Source organism: Candoia aspera, chromosome 1 (assembly GCF_035149785.1).
Source record: "Candoia aspera isolate rCanAsp1 chromosome 1, rCanAsp1.hap2, whole genome shotgun sequence".
In the NCBI taxonomy this organism is placed as follows: Eukaryota; Metazoa; Chordata; class Lepidosauria; order Squamata; family Boidae; genus Candoia; species Candoia aspera.
This window is the reverse complement of record NC_086153.1, coordinates 68,842,755-68,859,746: the sequence shown is the minus strand read 5'-3', so window position 1 is coordinate 68,859,746 and position 16,992 is coordinate 68,842,755. Positions and strand designations below refer to the sequence as shown.

The following is a 16,992-nucleotide window of genomic DNA, read 5'->3' as shown; positions in this document are numbered from 1 at the left end:
GAATGACTCTATCTGGCAGACAAAGCTAAAAAGTTTGAACCACAATGAGACTTCTAAACTTTGAACTTTCACCAAAAACTCGGGTGGGGGTCTCTAACATCACATAAGTGAACTTGGGTTCATGCAGTGAGAGTTCCCCTCCTTCTCCTGCAAATCCTGTCTTCAGAACTGCTCTGAAGGATCTTCCTAGCTGCTAAAGTAGAGTTAGAGGACAGGACAGTGGGATGCTTTGGAGGATTGGTTCAGATAGGTACAACTGGATTCAACTGAAATAGGTAGTGTTTGTTCTTCCGCTTATAATGTATTTTTATAAAGGCTTTTTATTTTTATGATATGCTATTAGATATTATCTAATTTAGCATCATACTTACCTCATTTCCATTTTAGAGCACTGTACTGCTACAGATATTAGCTACATGAAACAAGTAAGTATTTTCTAAGAAAAAAAGCCAATGGGAATTGTTTATTTAATTGCTAATTGGATATAAGGCAACTGAATGGGAACAGCACATTAACAAACACTCAGTTCTACTATACCGTTGTGAGAAGACCATGAGAACCTTTTTCAAATACTATCTTACCAAGCTATTCTCACCTTTTCCTTTTTTAACATTTTTCTCTGCTTCTTCAAACAATCCTGGCAGATGAATTACCACACCATTTCCTGGAAAAAACCATAAAAGAGAAAGTTCAATGAATAATGTAAGATATGTTGCAAGTCTCTTCCAAAGGCCACATTTTGGAGTATGATAAAATAATGCAAATACTATTATATACTTCATATTTTTATCATTTCACTTCCAATATAAAAATTCTATGTATTGGTGATTTTGGATTGCCAGAAAATACTTTTTCTCATGCAAGGCAAAGCACCCACTTTTTATCTTCTCACCACCTCTCCCAATTGCTCCTCCACTGGAGCCAGAGGGTTGAAGCATCCTCTGGAACAATGTAGGATATGGAAGGGAGGGTCTTTCATTCAGTAGAGAGATTAACACAAATCTGGAGGCTCAATTTACCTAAGAGTACGCACTCTCAGTTAGCATAATACAGCCACTGGATACAGACTGAAGAATTTGAGAATTTTACTTTCACACTAGAGTTAGTTAATATGAACTAATTTCTACTTATTACTTGTATCAGAGCTTACAATTTAACCTGAAATTACTTCTATGGAAAGTACACATTTTAAAATTTTTCAGGTTGTTGCCATCAACATTTAAAACTACCGCATTTATCAAAAAACAAACAAACCCATATTTAAGACTATTCTTCAAACAGAAAACACAGACAAACAGAAAAAGAACCTACCTTTTTTTAGAGAATCTAAGATAGCCTTCCCAGATATTTTGGGGAAAATGACCCAATATTGCTTTCAGGTCAACATGGTAATACTATTCCATATGCCTATCCATATACCTGTTTACCCACTGCTTCTGGAATGAAGGACCATCTGAGATTTAGAGGAAGTTGTGACTGCTCTCACAAAATGGCTGCCACATAGGGGCATATCATTTACAACTTGGTTCCTATCATCAGTGGCAGCCACAGTCTAGAAGACAAAATGATGAAAATTTCCCACCTATTCTTAACCTCCTCAGGACTATGAGATGCAGCTTAACTTTGTCTTCATATTGGACAAGCAGATGCCTTCCAAACAAAGCATTCGGCTACTGCCACCTGGCATTTTAATTTTATAAGAATGTCTAGGGTATCAATGTAAGGCCAAAATACATTTTCTGAAAATAAAACTACAGAGTCTGGCTCTTTGCTTTATACTATGCCAACTTCTCATTACTTAAGAGAGGTGTCCATGGCTGCATTGGACTCATAGATGTCATTATGGGAACTTTAAGCAAGGCATATTTTTTATTTTATTTTATAAATTTATTCACTGCCCAACTCTCCCCTACGGGGGGACTCTGGGCAGCTTACAATAAAACAGGATTAAAATATTTCCTTATTCTCTATGGTATAACTGCTGTTACTGCTCAAAAATGTCCTTTGTGAAAAAGAGCATCTATAATGTTTGCAGCTATTCCTGAAAAGAGTATCCTCCAGACTCATTAAACTGCAACTTCTATCATGATGGTTGAGGATAAGGTGAGCTGTAGTCCAAGACAGTTAAAGGGGATAGGTTGGGGTGGGCTACTCTATAATATAGTGCTGCTGAGTATGTCTGCCATATGAGGAATGCAGCTGGCTACTGCCTATCCTACTGCCAGACTTGCATGAGTGGGTATCATAATTTTTACTTGTAAAAGTTCCAACAGACATAGGGAACCTGCTTAGCCGATTCCTAGTTTTCATGTAGGATGTCACCTGTGCAGTTTAACCAATAAAAGCTTGATTTTTTTCATGTATAAAGCAGATATAAAAATTATATTCATGTATGGAAATAGAAGAAGAATGACTCAGAAAAGGTAAATGATACAGTCTTGGTTCCCACTTTGCATTGCCATTAGATTTACTAGGAAAGACAGATGGTAATGCGTTCACCCTGAATTCTGAGGTCAGATAAACAGGATCATCCTGTGGCACACAGCAAGGAATAGGCAATTCCTTTTGTTTAGCATCCTTATATCAGCTTATTTGGAAATGGCATATCTTCTGCAAATTACTGCATAATAATAAAACACTGTTTCACCTATCAAAGCGATCCCCCAAAGCTAGCATTAGTATCACTCAGGAGTGAAAAAACAGCAGCAACACCCAAATACAATCTGCATATTTATTGCTCTTCCTTCCCCATTTTAACTTGAGAGGTTTCCCAGCATTGTTTCAATGATTTTTGCAGCTAGTTATAAATAAAGCTAAACATCAAAAGCAGAACTACAAATAGTGTGGTCCTAAGAGGAAACAAAAACAAACAAATCATTTCCACAGATACCACTAGCTGGGGTAGAAATGTGTGTTTCCTTCTTTATTTGCACAGATATTAAAGCAAGTGAGATATATCCTCATTTAGATAGTAACTGTAGTTACTGCACAATACATTTCAAATTTTGTACATACATTGAGGTCTTGAATATTATTCAGACCTAGGATCAAGAAGCCCTGGAATACAGAGTAGTATGTTTGTACAGTAGTAAAAATTACTTACCAATAAATGCTGTGACTTTTGGATTGATGATACCACTGGGCAAGAGATGAAAATCATATTCCACAGAATCCACAACAACTGTATGTCCAGCATTATTGCCTCCCTGTTGAACAAAATTTATTGTATTTAGCTTTATATAAAAATAAATATGAAAAATTATATTCTCACTAAAGCTACCTTGACTTTTTCAACAAACCCTTTTTTACAGCTAGAGGGCATATATCTTATCTTAATAGCATAAACAAGAAATCCCCTATTAATATTCTTGAGTGCACTGATATCCACTTGACTGCTTCTTCCAATGTGCCTTTTCATTGAAGTGTATTAATAAGTAAGTAAAAACTATTTATTGACAGGGGGCAACTTGTTTTTATAAAATTTAGAACTGCAGTGGGTTGTTTTAATGAAAGAAATATTTCATTAGCCTTTAAAGTACTGACACTTCCATTAATTTAATAGTTTTCAAATATATGCATTTTGATCAAGAATTTCTGCTTGGCTTGTCCAGAAATCAGAAACATCAAGAAAACTGAATGGCTCTGTCTATGGTTTGTGGTATATGCAAACCAGGAATCCTGGCTTGTTAGCAGAGAAACAAGCTAGAGTTGCATATAATGCTTAGCAAAGCGGGGCATATTTACGCAATTTTGTTTATTCCTACAGCAGATGACAACTAGGTGCAATTTAATACTATGAACTAGCATGCTGCTCATTAACAATTGACATTCACATCTGTTTACTGTTTTATGTAGATTGTTATTTTTATATTGTCTTGCACTGTGAGCTGCCAAGAGTCAGTCTGGAGTTATTTTTATTTTGTCTGGAGTTGGGCAGAGCCTAAATAAAATAAATAAATACATTAAAATATAGATACTTTTCACAAATATGTAAATACTACAGCAGTAACCATGGTAAACCACTTGTGCAAGTATGCCATTAAATATAATACTTCTGCTCAGATGAATACACATACACACACACACACGGAATGATATGGACACTTTAGCTGATGAAATAAAGCTGGAGTGGGTAGCTATAATAAATTTAAAATAATAGTAATAATAACAACATCTAGAAAAAGAGAGAAGTATTGAAGAATGCAATAGTTATATTTATAGTTCCTAACTTGATTTACGGTTTGCCTTAATGCTCTGGTGAGCACTCAAGGCAACTAACAAAATTTAAGAAGAAAAACAGAATATAATAAGTTATCAATACAAATTAAAATTAGTGATAAAACAAATGTTAAAATCATCTAACAGTTAAAAGCCTAGTGAAATAGTTGCATCTTCACAGAATTCCTATGTGCTGAGACAGCAGGGGCCAAAAAACAGTCTCCTTTGCTTCCTGGACATGATGCAAACCACTGTAAAACACAGCCCCCCCCAAGACCCAGTTTCAACCAGTTTCCAAAAGGATACTACAGTTAATGGTATAAAAACCCACCAAGAAATACAGAAAAAATAGCAAAACTGTGTCCCCCAGCCCACTTCAAGTTTCTTGGTGTCAAGTCATTTACTACCTGACAAAGATAGCAAGGGGTATGTTTAGCTTAAAGAAGAGATGACTAAGGGGAGACATGATAGCAGTCTTTCAATACTTGAAGGGGTGACACAACAAAAAGAGTGTGCGTTTATCCTAGGCAGCATCCAAGGGGACGATAAGAACCAATAGACAAAAGCATTACAGAGGGAGATCCAAACTCAAATTAGGAAGCATTTCCTGACCATGAGAGCTCCTAAACAGTGGAACAGCCTGCCTCCTGGAATCTTGGATTCCTGACCCAGGCAGTGGGTGAAGACCTTCAAGTTTCCTTCCAACGCTGTGAGTATATGAGCCCTGCTGAGTACATGTACCAGATACTAGCTAAGATAGGTTCCACGGCCATGATGGAAGGCTTGCACTGTACTTCTGAACTGCACTTAACTGGCAATTCAGCATGGACACTGAAATCCTACAACAAAAAAAAGAAGCCTTATAGCTATGCTACTGTTGAATATTTGATAGTTGTGCTAATTGAAAACTGAATAAAATATTCAAAGCCAACTTAATACAGTATCATTTATTGGGATATTTATAGAAGTAGACCACACTATCTCTGACATGCTTTAATACCACAGGCAATTCAGAAAGCCTCTTGTGCATCTGTCTACAGTTTATTTGAGAGTCTCATTAATTCATTTCTCTCACATTTTCTCTTCCATTCATCCAAAATAAAGTATTTAATTCCAACGTGGAACTCAAAAGTGGAGTGCTGTAGCTTCATGCTTTTTCTTTAAAATGTTTTAAAGAACCTTTCTACGCTTTATTTATACCTAGACTAAAATGTAATTTCAGCTCCTTTTGTGATATAGCCAACAAAAGTATTCCTCTTCCCATTGGGCCCGTTGTAATATCCAATAAAACCAGAATTTAGTGTTCAGATGTGTAATGTGAGTTTGCTCCCAGAAAACAGTTGTCCACTATTATCCAAAGATGGAGATGGTCCTCCATAATGGCTACATGCTTGTGAAATCTCTTGGGGTATGGCAAACTCTAAGGTGAGAAATTAGAAATTAGGCTGAGAGATGAGAAAACTGATATGCCAGGCACATACCTCTAAATTTTAATTGTCTCAGATTCTCTCATAGATCAAAAAAAGCAAAAAATGCTCCATATTCTAGATGTGCTTTTAATTCCATGCTAATTGAGCAATTTCCTATTTGACCACTTACAGTTTCAGCAAAGAGTCACAGCATTATACAACTAAAGTTTTGACACATTTGAGCAAAAATTTCCTTCTTTAGTCTTGGATTTTATTTGTCATATTAAGAGGATAGAACACTTTTAAATTTTAATTCTGCAAACCTTGTGAGAATTCCTAAAAGGAATTCTGGCTACATGTATCTCACAGGATCAAGCAAGATATTATACTCCCTCCTCTCACAGAGATTCAGCACTGTGTTCTGGCACATTATCTCCCCTTTCCCCACTCAGCCAGCATAGCAATATGAAATTCAAGAGTACAACCTATGAGATTGTAGACTATCAAAATATTCAAGGGCTCTGTTTACAAATATTCTGTTTCTGCATGCAGTTATACATTGATTTGAAAAAGTGTGATATGTTTCTTCAATTGTTAAGAATTTGTAGTGTAGCATTACTCAATATTCATGCTAGAACTTTGACTAAGTCTGCTAGTCAGCATCTAGCACTATTCTTTCTTGAGCTATCTTAAAATTTTTGAAGTTGGCAGCAATACAAGTGATAGAAACATGTTAGGGAGAGTTTGACTCCCAACAGATGGTAGGATAATTGAAGTCCCCCATTACTACTAGTTTATGTCTCTTTCAAATATCTGCAGTTTGATTCTGAAATGCAGAAGCCTCATCTTCTCCTTGGTTGGGTGATGGGTTTGTTGACATCACTAAGGAAGATGTTAAGAAGCCAGTCTTGTTTGTAGGTTTTGCTGCATTACAGCTGATCAAGAAGCTAGATCTTGGACCATCTGATAATTTGAGCCTGTAGGGACAGAAAACCTGAGCCAGTCATCAATACAAACTCGTTTGAAACGATTTCCTGACATACTACCATAAAGCAGACAAAATTATTTTTGTATGGAGTTTGTGCTCTAAAAACATTCACAGATCTGCCATGTGTCTCAAAGAAATAAGGATTTATTAGCATTGGCATCAGCTAAATTCATGTAAGATACAGCTATTGAACAACCGCAATTTCCAGCACTGTCTTATTCTGAGAAATATGCAGCAATGCTTTCCGTAAAGGTATTTTCAGCACAGCTAGAAAAAACACAAGTAGAGCACAAGGACAGGGTACACGGGGGTTAGAAATGGTCACTGTGTGGGGACTGCATTTAAATCTTGTATCCAGAAACACTGTACAGTACTGAACAGTTACAAGCCACCAATTTAATTCATAAAGCAAAATCTGATACACAAAGACACCAGCAGTCAAAGAAAGAAGCCTTTTAAAAGGTGACAATTTCTGCTTGAGCCCCAGTAACCTCACATGAAATATTTAGACATATATTATCGTTCCTATAGTGGCAAACATTTCTTCCATGCCGGTTAGCTCTTATTCACCATGCAGGCATATATCTTGCTTGCACTTAGGGAAGACTACTCCCACAATTCTTAATATTGCTTTATGCCCAGTTATTTATGTCTTTTTCCGCTACATCTATCCATCTAGCCCTTTAGGACTTGAAAGAACACGCTGGGCAGGGACAGAATTTCTCCCACCCCCCAAAAAAAGTGAGTAACCCCATTACAAGAATCAAATCCCTATTTTGGATTCTGTCATGTTAACAGAAGTGTAAATAATATTCTATTTGCATGTTTAGGAAATATACGAATCAAGGAAAATGAAATTTAAGAATAATTCTGACTAAACTCAACTCAAACATGGTATTTTACATCTTTGTTTAGATTATATTATTAATATTATTATCATCATTGTTTTTTTCATCCAATGACCGGTCAATAATTTAAATCAACTCATTTTCTCTTCCAAGAAAATCTAGGTAATATCTATCATTATCAATCGTTTCTGGCAGTTACCAGAAAACCTTTAACTACAGATATGGGCAAGGACTTCATGGATGGATGCATTCATACATATTCAAAACACACTGAAGCATTTTTTTTTCATGTGATCAACACTGAAACTGCATTCATTTTTTGCACAAATTTAAGAATCTTCATAAATGCCTCAGGGCTAATTTGGGGCTTAAAGTATGTGATAGACAGATCCAAACGGTAATCCTGTCCCCATATCCCACTGTCATGCTCCCTCAAATTCAGATGGTTAGTGTTGTGTTCAGATGGGGAACCTTTAAGAGTTTTTATTGAGTTTCCTATAAAAGACTCACGTAGCTACCACTCTGGAAACATGTGAAAATTGATTCTCTTTTTGTTTACTTTAGTACAGGCCCAAAGCATTGTTCATGTAACACAAGCCAGTGTAGAACTCATAATGTAAACAGTGGCATTCTCTCTCTAAGCTGTACTACAAGAATTTGAACTCCTGTGAATGCCTTCATATGTACAGCACTGTGTGTGAAGCTTTCCTTGCTGCAAACAGTCACATTGTACTTGTAGTTAATCAACATCGCAGTATGATTTACAGAGCAAAGAGGCTATTTATTACTGCTTATGTGGTTGAGTTCTCCACAGGTTTGTGTCACCTAAGCAGAGCTTTATTGTTTTATGATATTAGGCCTTGCTTTACAGTATCAACTTTCTATTCGTGTTCAACCAAGTGAAAGTTATGTTGTTTTTCAAAATTTGCTGTTCAACACAACAAAGTCTGAAACTGAGGTGGCTGAGACAACATGTATGGTCCATCTCCTTCCCCATTAAATTGGGAGCCGGCTATTTTTTTCAGATACCAAAACATAAATTTTATAAAATTTATCTAGTGGTTAAGGCAACGGGCTAGAAACCAGGAGACTGAGAGTTCTAGTCCTGCCTGAGGCATGAAAGCTGGCTGGGTGACCTTGGGCCGGTCACTCTCTCTCAGCCCAACTCACCTCACAGGGTGTAACGGTTACCTATCCTAAAATACTCTCAGACTCACAAGCAGGAGCTTAATAAAATCAAGTTTATTTAAGAATAGTATGCAAGTACAAAGAAAGCTGAGAATGGGAAAAGTGCGCCAAATGCAAACTAAAAAACCCTTGGTACAAACAAGATCCCTCCCCCCGTAGAATCTTCCCAGGCTCACAATCCCAGGTCCTCCCAACGGCTTCTGATGATGCGGTGGAAAAGTCCTTGAGCCGAGCACATAACCCAAACACATTCCATTGAAACGAACATAGATACAGAGCTTGGTTGCTGTTGTGGGAAAATAGGAGGAGGAAGGAGTATTAGGTATGTTTGCTGCCTTGAGTTATTTATAAAAATAATAAAGGCAGGATAGAAAATAAATAAATAATAATAAATAATGGCACAACTTTTCATTTCATTGTTAAACATGAGAATTCCAATAGCAAACATGAGAATTCCAATAGTAACATCCAAAAGCAATGAAGTAAAAAAAAAGTCCTTAAAAAAGAACTAAATATTTACTAGCTTAAAGGTTCTATATGTGTAGACATGCCACACTATGAATGTCTTTGCTGCACCATCTGCATCTTGTGTACTTGTCTATCTGATACCAATCTTCAGGAACTTCATTAATATATGGCCAAAAAGAGCATGCTTAGGTTTTAAATAACAAAAAATACACTGCAGGGCTAAAAATGTATTCCTCAAATCCTCAGGAATGTGTCCTGCTTACTTTTTATTTCATATTCTACTCCTCTACCCTGGCCCTTGCCTTTATATCCAAACTCTTTTTTACCCAACTAACTAGCAGCACCTAGCCAACCATGGCTGATTCAGAACCCTAAGCAGGATCAAATTTGGTTAATTTTTGGATAGAGGTTCACCAGAAAACAATGTATTTGTAAGTTAGAGTGGGAAGTAGAAACAAAAATTCTGAAAGGTGGCAATGGCAAACAATTTCCATGCTGTTTCCCTCCCAAAATTATCCAGACATGACTATAAAGGCATTAGGAATCAATTTAGATTTAACGAAGTCTTTCCTTGAATTTTATTACTTCCTCCTTGCCCAGAACTACTCTATCACCTCAAATTCAGTATTCAGTTATCTTCTCTTTCTTTCTTTTTTAGAGAAAAGTTAAGAGGTTTATTAATTTATTTCTTATCTCAATAATAGCAAGTAAAATAAAATATAATTAGATATTTCTGATTACATCCCTGAGCCAGCAATATCCACAGACAGCAGAACGATAAAAGCAGCATTGCACTGTTGTGACACAAGCCCCACCCCTTTTGTATGTACAATATGAAATTGCATGCACATCCAAAAGGGATGGAGCTTATGGCACAACAGTATGCCGCTGTTTTCATCATTTTGACAAAATCAGTAAAATCCTGGAGACCTCCATGCTTTGAGCTATATTCATTTTTATGAAACATTTTTTAAGTTTTAAAATCTTGAATAAATATAACAGATTTAAATGAAAAATCTGGTTTTTATTTTTTTAAATCATTGATTTATCTCCACTGAGTAAAAACATTTACATGCATATGAAAATATCTCCATGTTTACTAGTAACCATATTAGCTAATTCCTTGAGAGCAAAGGAATTAAGAGCAAAGGAACTAACTATTAAGAGTTGAAAATAAATAATAAGCAACTTGTCTGAAGTCCCAGTGGAGCCACGGATACAAAGAAAGCAACAAAATACATGACCTTAAACTACATTTTAGTAATAGTCTAATCTAGCCATCTCTCCAAGGAATGCAAGCTAGCAGAAACTATACTGACATTTCATATTCTACTTCTGAAAGAAGATTTCAACCTTTAATATCACTCTCACATTAATAACATAAAAAGGAGAAAGAATGCACCCCTGATTTGGACATACTGGAGTTGGTCAACATTTTATGTATTAATTAATAAACTTATTTAGACTTTAATTCTTCGTTAAATCATGCTTAAAACCATGTCCAATCAAACCAGAAACCTTTTATTACTGTCCCTCCACTAAATGTGAACTCAATGGCATTTCACAAAACATATGTCAAATATCAGTATCAGAGAGATACTGATCTTGCAGATACTGATCCTGACGGTATCATGCGCAGAATCCCTAATAGTTCTATTGCAGATAACAAAAAAGGAGAACTATTGTGGATTAGCAAAAAAGGAGAACAAATGCTGATCTCACTGCAATAACAGCTTGATTCACCGAGATCAAGAAGATGTTCAGACAACATCCTCAAATTCTCTCCCCTATCAAGTTCACATACTCCTATGTAATCAGTCTAATATTTAATCAGGAGAAATCAGAATGATCATCAGCAAAATGTATCAAATGTAAAGAAGCACAACTGCTAGAACAGGCCACTCTCTCATTGCAATTACTGTATACACATTTGTAATCCATAACAGATATTCTAATTACAAACATACCAGATAGTAAGTCTCCTGAATCTAGAACTGAAAAAACATTCATCTTATTCAGTCCTTAGGACTGCTATTAAATAAAGGTAAGCTTTGACAATATAGATGCCTCTATCCCATTTATTTCAATATGTCATTTTAATAAGAATAAAATCTTGTGGTAAAGCTTTGTTTTGTAACAGCAGTGGCAGAAGAACCATTTAAAAAATCATACTCGTTGGCTAAGATTGTTACAGACATGAATGCAATATCTGACCACTAGTTGATAATTCTAAAATATCCAGATTTATCAGCATGCACAACAGTTAAATAAACAGGCTTCAAAAGAAAATGATATAGTAATCTAACAAATTAACACTCTACAGCAGAAAGTAAGTTCATCATTGGCATGCCATACTGTGCATTCCATGTATGTTTACTTAGAAATACATCTTCTCCCTGTATTTAATAGGGCTCATTTCCAAGTAACATATTCAGGATGATAGCCTAAATTAGCAGTATGATATGAGAAATAATTAAAAAAAATTTCAGGGCAAGTATATAATAAAGCTGCAGATGTAATTAGTGGCATATTTAGAAGAGAAATTATCAACATAGAATGGCATAAAATTATTTGAATAACTAGAAGCAAACAAAGGATAACACATCATTATTATTGACCTCTGGTAGCAGTTTCTTATAAGTACGTTCAGAATTATGAAACAAGTATTATGAACAAAAAAAAAGTACAGTACAGTATTGCTATCTTATCCAACAGAGCAGAAGAACTGATTGCCCAAGATGACTATGGTAAATTTGCAACAGAGATTCAAAGAGTCCTTGAACAGCTTGGCTTGTAATACCATCCTACAATAAGCTAATAGATTGAGGAGAGCTTTTCTTAAAAAAACAAGCACAACCCCTCCCCCAAAACTCCACAGGATCATAGGCGTGGCATACTATTTCCTGCTTAATTCTGTTGCAAAGAATTTAAGTAAGAGGATAGGCTTCTCAATTTTGTTTCCTAACTTTTTAACAAAGCATATTTACATCATTCAGAAGGCATACTATCAAAAAGTACCTAAAACTGAAGAAGGAAGATAGCCTTGTAAAATGTTGCTTTGAATCACACTTTATTTATTTTTGGGAAAGAAACATAATCCTTCTCTAATTTCCAAGTTCTTTAAGTTCCATGTTCAGATCAGCCAGCAGATATTCAGACATCATTATTTTAAAACCTATTTTGAACAGCTGACATTCATGCTATAGTGCAAACTGGTTTTGAAACTCCTTAAATAAAAGGGTTTCAGCAGATGGCAGCACCTACTTGACCCTGGCTGATATCAGAGGCTAAGCAGGCTTACTCCTGGGTAGTATTTGGATGGCAGAATGGCTGGAAATCCCACAGCTGTAGGCTGGACTGGGAAGTTGAAAAAACATCCTAAGAGAAAACAAGAACAAATCACTTCCATATGAAAACTGCATTCCTGAATAGGAACTATTCACATTATCCCAATAGGAAAAGATTGGCCTTGCCACACCAAAATTATTTCAATCAATTAGCAATTCCTTAAGTAATTCCAAAAGTATCAAATAGTACCAAGGAGACTTAATGGCACAAATTGAAAAAGAGTGAATATTTCAACAAGAGATTTGATTGATCAACCCAGCAATGCCCTAATGGATAAAAAAAAGACAGAATAGTAGGAACAAATTATATTTTATAAGTCTATTAAAATTTATAAATTATATATTAAATATACTTATATAACCCTTTCCATACAACTACGTCTCTAAGTGTTTTACAATAAAAACATTCTAAGTAATAAAACACAGAGAGAGAGAGAGAGAGAGGGAGAGAGATGGAAAATATTCAGAAACGGAAGACCTATAATGGTATGTGGGAATGACCTTGGGAGACTGGGCAAAGAGATGCTGCCAAGGGAACAGTCAGATAAGACGCTCAGAAGGGACCTTCCCTAGTTTCTCGGGTAATAAAGGAGATGGGGGAGGGAAGAAATGTATTTTCAGACTTGCAAGATTCTGTCAATGCAGCTTTACAATAAGGTAGAATTAGCTCATCTAGTCATGTTTCCTATCTGATTTGCCCTGCAGCGGGGACAAGACCAATGTGAAGAGAAAGGCCTTTAAAGGGCAACTAAAAGATGTTAGGGTAGGCACCTCACAAAGACTGGGATCTCCCAAATGATCTTAATAATCAACCAAGTCTGTAACAGTCCCAAGTTATTTAGTGATCTATATGTTATAAAAAAAAAACCTTGAACTTGGTTCAGTAGCTAATTGGCAGTCAGTGCAGTTGCTTCAACTGAGGTGTAACCTGACTATAGGCAGGTGTCCCATTCAGCAACTTGACTACTGCATTCCAACCAGCTACAATTGGATCAAATGAAAGGGTAACTTTGCATACAGCACAGTTCAGTAATCCAAATGCAAGGGTACTGGTGTGTAAACAACATTAGCTAGGCTGCCTCTGTCCTAGTTGCTATACCAACAATTACTACGCTGACCAAAGCTGGTAACAGGCAATTTCTGGCTGCACAGGCCACCTAGGCCTCCAATGACAATGACTTCAGATGTATGCCCAAACTACTTATCACTTTCTGAGGAAGTGCATCCCCATTTCCTTTACTCACCCACCCACAACCTCTCCATCTTCTCAGGATTCAAACTCCTTCATTACTCCGCATCCCACCCCATCACTTATCCAGCTTCAGAACACATACAGCCTCTCCTGTATGAGTATTATGGAAGGGAACCGAGTGTCATTGGCATACTGATTACACTTTGCCCCTGAACTCTTGACGACCATCTCCAACAGCTTCATACAGATGTTAGATAATATTGGGGACAAAGCAATGATTTGCAGCACACTACAGCTTGTTGCCAGAATGCAGCTACCAAATACTACTCTCTGACATATCTCCGCAAGTAGTAGATTCATTTTAGTAGTCTATGCAACTTACAGAGATGATCCAGGAGAACAGCATAGCTGATGGTATCAAAAGCCATTAAGAGACCAAGCAGGATCAATAAAATAATACACCCCCTGACTCTATCTTGCAGGAAGTCCTCTACCTGGCTTGGCTGATTCTACCCAAAACCAAGTCTTAACCTATATCAGGGCTCTCCAAGAGTATCTACAGCTGCACAAATATGGTACACGTTCTCAAATACAGTAATTTGCTCAAAAGGGGTGGGGTGGGGGATGGATGGATTGATGCTTATTTAGGAGTGGATGGATCAATGCTTCCTTCAAGGCTGACAGCATCAGTCTATCATGCAGACATGTTTTCACTACATCTTGGATACACTCAGATAATCCCCTTTGACTATATCTATTAAGCCAAGATGATCAGGAGTTGAGACAGCATATGGTAGACCAGACAGCTACAAGCTTCTTATATACATCCTTAGATTCGATCCCGTACATTAAACAAGAAGATGTACTGGACACTTCTGTATGTAATGTATTGAAAGCAACATTCCAGTCAACACCAATATAAGTGATTTATCCTCAAAGCATTTCACAAATCTGTCACATGCCAAGGTCCCTGAGCTGGATTCATTATTATTACCTTCTTTCCTTTTTTGCATTAACACAATAGCATTGGCAGGTCTGGAAGCTTCTCTGACCTTCTGAGATGTTTTTCAGGAGACGTAGGAAGTGGTAAAAATTTGTTGCATCGAACAATATCTAAGCCCATTCTTTAAACAACATTGTTACTTGCTTATTCTTGATGGCTGTAAACAAGGAAAGCCTCATTTAAGCTGATCCTTTGTAAAAAAATTTACAAAGTAACACTGCCAAATGTCCATAAAGTAGATGACTTGTGCAAAAACCACTTTAGTGTTCCTAAACAAGACGGTGTGTTTCATTTTTGTTTCCTCTTAAAAATAAACAAACAAAAAAGATGCCAAGGTTTTGTCCTAACTTGTACAAAGCAGACAGACAATGAAGCCTACTTCATTACTGTGTCTGATTTTAGAATTAGTCTAGCTATTGTAGGCAATCTTATTTTTCAACTTCTAAGTGTGGAACTAAGAGAGAGCTAAGTCTGCTATAGTGGTTAAGCCATCAGGCTAGAAACCAGGAGACTGTGAGTTCTAGTCCCACCTTAGGTACAAAGCTTATGGCTGAGCAACCTTTTCCCAGTCTGAGTCTGTTTTGAAATAAACAGATGACAGTCTAGACACAGAACACTCATAGCACTTGTGTGGACCTTAATGTATTCATCACAGGTTCTTCATCTCCCTCATTTATCATTTCTGAAGACTGGAGAACCCAGTTTCTGATGCAACAAGAGGCTGCCCTAGTAAGATAAAATTATGAATTTCTTGGGCATACATGGAAGACTTAGCTGTGAATATTAGCCAAGTCCAGGAATAATTCGACTACAAATTGTAATTTCATCAATGTATGGACTAACTCAATACCTGCAAAGTCATTCAACTACAGACAAGTCTTTTAAGGCTTAATCCTGATGGACTGTAATGTATGTTCTTATATCACTTCCACAGCACCTCAGTGTACCTGACTGATAGGAACAACATCAAAAAGGGCACAAGTAGGAAGAGTCAGGATCTCTGTATATTTTCGCACTAAAAAAAACTTGTTGGATCATTCGGTTGCCTTCGTTCAGGCAGGAGGAAAACCTGCTGCTCTTTATCCTAATATTCATTCTCTGCTCACTGGCGAGTTTAGGATGGAAGCGAGGACGAGGGCAGATTCCTGGTAACGGGAGAGCAAAGGCCTCACCCGCCACCACAGCTCTTCTCGTTCACTCCTATGTTTGGTCCTGCAAGGCTTTTCTGCCGCGCCCAAATCGCGCGCCTACTGCACTGCAGGAACAAGGGACAACCGACTGGCGGGCGACAAAGCCATCCCCACCCTCCTCAGGCGGGAAATGGCCGTAACGGGCTCGCCGAGGAAGAAAAAAGAGATCGCCGCGATCGTCGTCCCCGTCATAAAGCAGCGTCGTAAGGGAAGACGGGAATTCATTCGCACGGCATCTTCGGCACTGTACCTCCGGGTAGCGGAAGGCGGCGGCGACCCGGCATGGGAGCAATCACGCTAAGCGTTCCCGGGAAGCCCCGCTGTGAAAAAAGCGGGGGGGACCGAAGGCGAGCAAGCCCGAGAGGCAGACAGATGAAGGGGCGCAATTAATCGACCCAGCGCGCAGCAGCCTCTCTAGCAACCAAGGCGGGAAAGGCTCCAAAGGTGCCTTTGGACCGCGCTGCCGCCTTTGTCTTGAGCCGGCAAGGGCTTCGCCTCCAGAAGGCTCAAGGTGACACCCCCTCGGCCCGTCGGGACGCTCACCTGGCACCTGCAGACGACGTCCGCGTCCTGCGCCAGCAGATCCACCACTTTCCCCTTCCCTTCGTCGCCCCATTGTGCTCCCAGGACTACAGTGACTTTGTTGCCAGGATGCCGGGAGGCGCTCCCTCCATTAGGGATGGTGGCGGCGGCGGACGCGGAGCCGCTTTCAGACATGGCTCCCGCAGGCGAATGTCCCCTGCTCGTTCGCAAGACACATGCGAGGAGGAAAGGAGGAAACGGCTCGGCCGGCGAAGGCGCCTTCTTCCCCGCCTTCTCATACAGAAGGTACACCGTTGCCGCATCCGACAACTGCGCTGCCCGCCGCCTATTGGTCATTCTTCGATAGCCCTCTTGTACGCGGGATCAAGAGACCCGCCTCCTCATTTGCATAGTCTGAAAAGGCCGCCGCTTCGTGCCCATATATAGAAGAAGGGACTACGCTGCCCAGGATGCTACTGGGCTAACGTCGCCGCGGGTCATCCTGGGAAGCATAGATGCTGTTCGTCTCGCCCGAACGTGGGAAGGAGCGACTGGATAGGGCTACTAAGGAGCCGTTGTTCCATGGTAGGGGAGGCTTGTTAGTCTGTTGTTTATTCGT

At 38.3% G+C, this 16,992-nt stretch overlaps 1 protein-coding gene across 2 annotated transcripts in view; it reads right to left on the bottom strand.

Moving 5' to 3' along the window:
* The window catches only part of ADSS2 (adenylosuccinate synthase 2), a 31,383-nt gene extending 14,674 nt beyond the window's left edge, over window positions 1–16,709 (bottom strand). The window contains exons 1-3 of one of the 2 annotated variants that reach the window (XM_063306164.1): window positions 16,395–16,709; window positions 3,104–3,206; window positions 596–664 (exon numbers count right to left, since the gene is read on the bottom strand). In XM_063306164.1, coding sequence (XP_063162234.1) covers window positions 596–664; window positions 3,104–3,206; window positions 16,395–16,568 — 346 coding nt within the window. In that variant the 5' untranslated portion in view covers window positions 16,569–16,709. The remainder of the gene's footprint in view (window positions 1–595; window positions 665–3,103; window positions 3,207–16,394) is intronic. The other variant, XM_063306159.1, reaches the window with a different exon arrangement.
* Between the last annotated feature and the right edge of the window lie 283 nt (window positions 16,710–16,992).